Consider the following 9,800-nt stretch of genomic DNA (forward strand, 5'->3'; position numbering starts at 1 on the left):
ATCATGTACATTATAACTAAAGAATGCAATAGAGAAAAACAGTCGTTACAGTAGTTACAGCCTATTTTTTGATACAAATTAAAAATTAACTGCACACAAATGAAATATAATATCAATAAATATAGATAATAATCTTTTTATAATCTTATACATTATAAAATAAATTTAAAATAATGATCAGAGTGTTACATCAATATATGCCGAAGAATGCTATTAAAATGTTAAGGTCCAAATAAAAAAAACGTTTATACCGCCAAAATATAGCTAGAATAGAAACGGAACGCTCATTAGGATGTACAACGGGCTACGATGAAAGAATCTAATTGCTCTGATGGTCTCCGATTTCTCTTCAGAGAAAAATGTCGCGACGCCTGCGTCTTCGACCAAGTGGGGTGGTCGAGGGCGAAGAACGCGAACAGGTAGGTAAACAGAGACGAGAATATTGAAAGAGGAAGAGATGATTATGGCTACAACGACGGAGGGGTTGAAAGGACAAAATGGACGGCAACCAATAGGGTGCAAGAACAAAATGGCCGTCGGTGAATTTAATCAATACCGTCCTCCGTCCTTCGTTGTAGGTGGAGGACAGGACGAGACCTAGAAAGGGTCAGGAACGTAACTAGTGTATACCGCACGTACCTCTTTCCTTGAGGTCGATATAGTCTTCGTCTCGTGTAGGCGTGTAAATCTTCTATGTGGGCGCACCTCTCCATGTAACATGAAGAACTTACTATTTCCGCCGTTGTACTACACCGTGTCAATGCCTCGCAAACAACGAAAGGAACTGAGTAAAATCTGAAATTTACATCAAGTTAGATGTTACGTAACATTTTTCTATACTGTACTTCTCTGTATGTATTAGAAAATTTGCAAAAATAGATTGTTATATTTTTATTTCGAAACTGCGAAAATTATCACCTTAATTCAGTTATAATTAATCGCATTATATTTTCGTTGTTACACATTTTACCTTCAAAATAACGTAGATATATCACAAAATATTTATTATTATAAATTTATTATTATTGTATAAGTTATAATAATAATAATATTATTATTACTTATAGGTATTATTGCTTCAAAACAATTAAAATATAAGTTGTATGTATCATAAGCATATTAAATAATATATCACAAAAAATTTTTATTTTTTTATATAATTTATACTTTTTGTATCACTGAAATTTTTTAAATATTTAATTAATCATTATTCACAAATATAAATTACATAATGTAATTAAATCATTATTTATTTGAAATTCATTTTGATAATAGCTTCAGTTCACCAGTTTTAATATGATTAATGCATGTATAGCGCAACAAAAATTTTGCAAGCTTCTAAACTTGTTGGAGATTAAATGATATTAGATATTAAAATAATTCGTCTAAAAAAAACTAAAAGAGTATATTGCTCAACCAAAAAAAATTAAAGGATTATATTGCTTGCTTAAAATCCTCATAAAATTGTTTTTGCTAAACAATAAGATCATCGTTATTACAAATAGAATCAAATAACTGCAATTACAAATTCTTAAAAAAAAAACAGACGGACACTTATGTTCTAAAACTATTCTGCAGTTTACACAGATTACTCCGATTGTCATAACATATCAACAAGAAGAGTATTATCGTCGCTTGTAAAGCTTTAGCATAAAGTTTCCCTATAAGTGGTAACTATCAGCTTGAGGTGACTGTTTTAAGAAGGGACCCAAGTTATTTTACTATGGCTGACAGAGAAAAGGGAAGAGGAGTAGGTCGATCGATTTAATGGAACCATGGTTGGATAGCATCGATCCTGCATTCACCCGTCTACCTTCCACTCTTCAAGAAAGATAACTCAGCTATACGAAGATGCTGACAAACTTTCCGTTCTTCATCTTTCGAGAAAACTTTAAATTGAGTTGACATTTTGCACTGAGCTCGAAAAGAGATTTACCATGTAGACATATATTATCACTGGAAAATTGTCGACAACATTTTACTAATCGCTGTGGTATATCTTTGTGTTTCAATCATTTTACAGCTTTTTTTTGTAGGCAAAAATACATTTCAATCTCTAACAATTAATCATCAACAACTTCTTTAAGCACTAAATTTTGTATTTTATAAGGTCTATTATACTTAATTATACTTAATTTTATAATCAAAAGTTAAATATATAATTTTTATTTTGTAATTAATCAATGCCGCCAATTTTATATAATAATTTTATAATATTTTTATAATAATTATATAACAATTTTTATTATTTCGTCATTATTCTACATGTGTATAAGTCTTAAAATACATTTGCCATACGATTGTCAAATCATCGACACAGATTTGTTTATTATATACAACTCATGTTCGAGCATTTACCATCACCGTATATTAACAATAATTCAGCGTTTTTATTGTTTTATTAAAAACACACATGCTAATTATACTCAGTCATCATTTTCTTCCTAGACTTTCAATTTGGTAGGAACGCATGTAAGAATGCGGCGCGTATATCTGAATCTTTTTTCTGTTTTGACGTACGAGACATTTTCTTATATATTGTTTCAAGTCTGATAAGCTTTATTTTTACCGCACATTAACTTATTTATTATTATTTAATTTTATATTAACTGTCTTTATTAATATAATCTTTGACTCTCTTTGCCATTTATGTTTATTTATTTAATTACTACAAGATCTCTTGTCAGCTAATTAAATGTTTGCACTAAAAAAAGTCTGAAGAATTAACCGAAATGTTCGATAGATTGTACTTACAATAATTTAGTGATTTATTTTTGAATAAATTTATACTCTTACCACGCCCTTTCACCACGCGGTAGAATTTGCCTTTTTATTTGTATTTTAATTTAAAATATATTCTATACCGTATCTAATTTTACAACTTATTTATTTATAGCTTTACTAACTCTAATTATATTATTTTCACAAAAAATAAAAATATATGTGTATCAAGTAAAATATATTATATTCTAAATAAAATGTTGTATTGGCAGTATTTTAAGTTAAAAGATTGTATATATTATATAATTAATAAATATATTTCTCATGTAATTGAGCAACATTTATTACCTCGCTTATTTCGTTAAGAGATTTTCATTATCTGTGGAAATATTTTCCTATTTGTTTAATGCAGACAATCAAATTATTTATAATTTTTGCAACTTTTTTACAATTAATTTATTATTTATTATTATAATATATAATTCACAAACAAAAATAGAAGTCACATATGTAGATAATAAATAATAACTATATATAAAAATAACTTATATAAAAATATAAATGATAACTTAAAATATAAATAAATAAATAATAACTTATATAAAAATGTAAAACATAAAACTTCAAACTTTTTAATATTTCGAATATAAGGCTCTTAATATTTACAAACAAACAACTATCAACCTGGCAAATAAGAGCCATACGCAGATGTTAATGCGTAAATTTTTTAGAAATTAATTTTTTCCGCGAAAATTGAAACGTGCACAGGCACATATTTTACTTCAATTTTCGCGAAAAAAATTAATTTCTAAGAAATTTACGCATTAACACCTGCGTATGACTCTTAATCGCCAGGCTGATAGTTGTTTTCAAATTTTTTATGAAGCATAATCGTCTTTACATCTAAAAATAAATATACCTAATGTTATCTAATTTTGAAAATTTAACAATTTCCTTGAGAGCTAATTGAATTTGAAGAAATTTTTATAATAAAGATAAATCTAAAAGATATCAATATCATTGTTTTCTTTATCATTATTTTCTTGAATCATGCACTATCTGTTGTCTTATAACAAATAGCCAAACTAATGACAATTATGCAATTCAAGGTAGACGAGTTAATGAGTATAATGATGAAAAATTAAGAATGGAACTTTGAAGATTAATTGTTTTGACACGTTTTAAACTACATTACTAAATATGCTTATTTAGAATTATTTCATTGTTTATTTTTGCAAAATGTATGCATTGTAAATATTTGTCAATCTTCATATATCTCCGTCAATCTCCTGTACATATAGAAGTATATTATAAAAGTATAGAAGTATATTATAAAAGTAAATTATAAATTTTTTAAAATAAAATAAGATTTATATTTGTATAAATTTAATACTCTCATCATATATTTAGATAAGTTACTAATTCTTATAATAAATTAGTACCAATATGATTATGTAAAAATGTTATAACTTCGCAATAAGTATAATTTGATTAATACATATGCATTACACAATTTATACTAATTACATGTAATTAAATATGATTAGATAATATTTATTTTTAACTGTGTATGATTTTAAAAAATATTACTACAATACAAATATTCGATAACTAACAATTCAATCAGCAAAGGATCACGAAATAGCAAACTTTTCATTTACTTTTAAATCATTAAAGTAAACGAGCGTATTATGTTATTGTAGATATCATACCTAAATAAAGAAATTAGCTTTGTGGTATGTTTTTTCACAATTATAGAAAGTAAAGATAATAACAAATAGACTGTACAATAGGATAAAATAATGAAACAATAATATAATAACATAAAACTGAATAGAAAATATAAATAAGTTGTTAAAATATTTTAACAACTAAAAAAATCACTTTCTTTTTTATAAATTTAGTTTGTCATTATCGATAAAATTAAATTCAAAATTGGTGTATAAAGTGAGACAAATGTATAGACAAAAATCATTAATACTATTCTGATTGATTAATTTACACACAACTGTAGTATCTTTCTGCGATTTTCTTTTCGAATTATAATTAATACTTTTTGTGTACGTCACAGATTTCTACGACATTCTCTCTTGTAATTTTAAAGAGATATATTTATATTATATTTTATTTGTATGAAGAAAATAAAACAAGATTCTTTAATATAGAACATAATTTGATGAATTAGAAAAACGTCAATTATAATTATAATGCAATATGTAAATATTTCCTATTTTATGCTTTTAAGAAATTGTTACGATTGTAGTTCTTCAGAAATATAACAGGCATTCTTTTTAAAATATAATATTTTTATAGTTTTATCTGTCAATAAAATTATTTTATCTTGAAACGAATCAAAATGTATTTAATTTTTTTGCGATCGCTGCTTCAACAATTATTAATGACGTAATTTAGCATTTTTGCGATTATTATTTTGTTTAAAAATTAACGTATTATTCAGGTGCTTCTATATCAACAATTATGTTTTGGTCATATTTGACTCTTCTCGACCCTTCGATCTTTGTTAGCAAATAATAACAGTACTTGTTATGGTTAGCTTGAATTGATATCAGTAACGGTTTCAGGACTGTACGAAATTATTCTCATACTAGGCGTCAATTCGAGAGCACCGAGTGCAAACTAAAATTTGTTTTCTAGACTAAAATTAAATAGCTGAATTATATATATATATATATATATATATATATATATATATATGTATATGTATATATATTAGAAATATACATAGTTAAATATAAAATAAATTTACCGTTAAAATTACAGATTCGTTAAAGCAATTTCAATTCGTATCATTTTAAACAAAATACGAGTAAGTAAGATTCAACTTATTTTTATAAATATAGTAAAAAAGCACTTTGAGTGACATATAAGACTATATACTTTAATATAATTTACACTTTTAGTATTTATTAGCTTAGTATATACTTATGTACAAGCTAAATCATTTAGTCATAATTAGAAAAAATTTGAAATCTTTTTTCTCTTGTAGTTAAAAAATATATGTAAAATATGTATATGTATGCATATATATGTAAAATAAATTATTCGCAATAGGTACAAATGAAAAGAAAACGCTACCTATTGTATATTGTGGTGTCGGGCCCTATCAATGCTAAAGACGGCACTTTTTAACACTGAAACTATAAAATCATCAGTCTGTATGTCGAAAGCGATATTTGTGTTTCAGACGTCGACGTGAAATTGTATATCTCTTAGTAAGAGAAAGTCATTTGCAAAAAAATTTTCAAAGCGAAATCAAGATAAAGTTAAAGTTTTCAAGACCATATTACTGTGAATTTTTTAAATATTTCTATACAATTCTACTGCAAATAAGAGGCCTTATAATCCGGAGAAAAGTGATTTGAGATTTTGTATTATCTTATTTCTCTTACTTTTAAAGTGAGTAAAACACATTGTAAAATTCAGCGATTAATTATATTTTAAAAATATTTTTTATGTAAAACGATATTTATCAATTTCTCACACAAAAAACTAAAATAATTTTCTATTAAATTATAATAATATTTGCGAAATCGAGATACTTTATATAAAATAATTTGACTTTAAAATTACACGTTCGATATATATCTGCAAGCATTAATTACATCAAGAATTCCACAACGCGAAACTCTGTTCTGGTCTTTATCTTCTGGTCTTTATCCTACACAAGTGATTTGAAATTTTATATCGTATTTCACTTACTTTTAAAGTGAATAAAACACATTGTAAAATTCAATGATTAATTATATTTTAAAAATATTTTATGTAAAACGATATTTATCAATTTCTCACAAAAAAAAGTAAAATTATTTTCTATTATATTATAATAATATTTGCAAAATCGAGATACTTTATATAAAATAATTCGACTTTAAAATTACACGTTCGATATATGCATGACATCTATTTGCAAGCATTAATTACGTCAAGAGTCCCACAACGCGAAACTCTGTTCTAGTCTTTATCCTATACAACGACCTACCGAATCTCGTTTCAACCTTCTCGAATATATACGTGCGGTCAGACTCCAGGAATTCCTTCTTGGCCGTATATGCGCCTATCCCTCCCGACGCGCTCGGAACGCAGAATCCCTCATCCCCTTCAGAATATTGATTAGCCATCATTTTCAGATGACGCCTACGTTCTCTTGGGTGTTCCTGTTGGCGTTGGTGGGCCGCGCCGCGAGCATGCCGCAACCTCTCGTAGTGGACGCATGCGCTCTCATCTGCAACCCCGGAGCAGAAACCGAGGCTGAACGAGAGCGGGATCCGGTTCTATATCCGCGATATCCTAAGGTGAACTGCAAGCTTCAGTCTGACTCCGAAGAGCAACAGGCGTGGATTATTACCAGCCAGTGCTTGAAACTGTGCAATAGCGAGTTATCACTTCAGATGGAAGCAAATTGTTTTGCTCTAAGATCATCCCTCGGAGCGAACTTAGGATGTTATTGTGAAGCTATGACACCCTTGAGCCCGAACACTATGCGCCTTCACGAAAGTTGGAGGCTCAATTTCTTAGTGAAGGAACTGGCGAACGACATCCTCAACACACTCTACGATTCACCTCTCGATATGCTCATCATATGTGAGATTCACGAAGAGTTGTTGTCTGGCCTTATAAACAGGCCGACAGGAGAAAAATTTCAAAAATGCTTCGCAGAAAATTCAACTAGATCTGAACGCTCAGTTGAAAATTCAGAAGAGTGGGTCAAAGTATTGAAACACTCTAACGATCAGGACATACCAAACGTAGAACAAGAGAAACCAGAAGACGTAGAACAAGAGAAACCAGAAGACATAGAACAAGAGAAACCAGAAGACGTAGAACAAGAGAAACCAGAAGACGTAGAACAAGAGGAACCAGAAGACGTAAAACTAGAGGAACCAGAAGACGTAGAACAAAAGAAACCAAAAGACGTAGAACAAGAGAAACCAGAAGACATAGAACAAGAGAAACTAGAAAACGTAGAACAAGAAAAACTAGAAGATTTAGTACAAGAGAAACCAGAAGACTTAAAACAAGACCAAGAAAAAAATGAAGCTCAACAGGAGTCAGACGTAACAATTGTCGACTCTGAAAGCAAAATGCAAGTCAAAGTAAATGAAGAATCCACGGAAAAAAATACATCCGACGACGAACTGGCCTTGACCCGGATCTGCACAAACTGCAAAAACTTTTGTCAAGCTGATAAGAAGACACAAGAAAAAAGTTTGCTCGTGGAATTCTGTAATTGTAACATCATTAAGAATAAGTGTAAATACATTGAGGATTTGCACTTCTCTGAGGGTAAATAATGGTTGGATTTATATATCTTGCGTAGATTAATTGAATTACGGTGTAGTCCATTATGTTAAAATCAATTTTAGTTATAATCAAAGAGATTTATAAAAAAGAAATGATAATTTAAAGCAATTTTTTTTTGTTATTTAAATTGAGAGTTTTCATGATAACTCAATATTTATAAGCAATTCTAATAAGTTACATAAATTAAAAAATCATTATTCAATAGTTGTAATATTTTATGGCATGCGTAATTTTAGGAGTTGTATAATTTGTTATTAAATGTTAGCAACAATTTTATTCAACGTTATATAATAATAATTGCAACGTCAATGTAATTGATAATTATATGTATTGTTTTTGCTTAAAAAAAGAGAGATTTGCCATATATTATATATTTTTTTCATATTTGTTTTACTTTTTATATGTACGATTTATAATTTTTTTATTTTTATATGTATTTATATGGATTTATAATTTTATTATTACTTATATATAATTAATTTGGATAAATTCAAAAATATCTATTAGAAATATAAAGGAGAGTAATAAAAATAAATTATATACATTGCTTAAAATTTAAAATAATAAATTATGCTACACAGCATTCAATATATTATTAATAAATAAACTATAATTGCGAAAAATGTTTAGTTCAAATTATTATAATAGAAAAGATCAAATTTGGTTTATTATTTAATATGGATGTAATCGCTTTAGGCTTAAGAATTCTACACAAGGTTCAGTTCACACGATTCGCATTATGTTTTACTCCGATCGAGAAAACGTAATCAACAATTTTTATCGTTATCAGTTCTGACACAATTCTCAGGTTTATTTTCAGATAACATGTATGTATTTTTTCAAAGAAATATATTTATGTAACAAAAAGCTGATATTTATAGATATGTAATTAAACTTTATTCATATCTTTTTTGTATGTTTAAATTACTATTATATAGCATGTTAATAAGTATTTAATAATATAGATACTATAATTGCATTCCAAAAAATATTACATTTTTGACATTATATTTGTTATTACACATTAAAAAAACATTACGTTTTCATTGCATTGTATATATATTTATTCATTTATTCCAAACAAAAACGTTTATATTTTATATTTTCCACATATTGATCTTTAAGAAACATCTTTGAATAAATGATTCTTATAAATAATAAAGAATATCAAGCACGCGTGACTTTAGACTTAAAGACTTAATCGTTTTATAAAAGTTTATTAATATATATAACTGAATTTTTTTAAAGAATTAGATTAATTACATATATGTTAATAAAATCCAGTCGAGAGACTTGCGACGTGTGAACAGGACATCAATGTGTGATATGTGTATTATGCAATAAAATCTATTTATATTGCGCGCACGATATGCAACGTGCAATGTCGCGCTAAATGTAGTCTGCAAAATCAATTAGCTTTTATATATATAAGAATAAAATATATTAAACAAAAACATATGAGCGACGAAACAAAATCCACGTCTTCCATTTTTGTAGTCGAAACAATATTTGGCGGCAGAGCAACCGTTTTATACGATATTATATTATATTATAAGCAGAGAGGGATATAATAACATATATACGTTGATTAGATAATTATTAATTATTTAGTGCAATAAGTATTGGCATGATAGCCGACATGAATACGTCGTCTTCGATTGCTTCTGATCGAACAGCTATCGATCGCGGAAAACGATTATGGTTTAGGTCAATCATACAGCGATTAATCGGCGGCGTGTTTGTTTATATCGTGCCGA

The 9,800-nt window shown here is 27.6% G+C and overlaps 1 protein-coding gene across 1 annotated transcript; it reads left to right on the forward strand.

Annotated features, from left to right (window-relative positions):
• The first annotated feature begins 5,903 nt into the window (after window positions 1–5,903).
• On the forward strand, window positions 5,904–8,910 carry LOC140673271 (uncharacterized). Its single transcript, XM_072906139.1, has 2 exons — window positions 5,904–6,138; window positions 6,870–8,910. Exon 2 carries the CDS (start codon window positions 6,870–6,872, stop codon window positions 8,031–8,033), a length of 1,164 nt encoding a protein of 387 aa, XP_072762240.1. The 5' UTR covers window positions 5,904–6,138; the 3' UTR covers window positions 8,034–8,910.
• Window positions 8,911–9,800: the final 890 nt, after the last annotated feature.

This window comes from Anoplolepis gracilipes, chromosome 1 (assembly GCF_047496725.1).
Source record: "Anoplolepis gracilipes chromosome 1, ASM4749672v1, whole genome shotgun sequence".
Classification (NCBI taxonomy): Eukaryota; Metazoa; Arthropoda; class Insecta; order Hymenoptera; family Formicidae; genus Anoplolepis; species Anoplolepis gracilipes.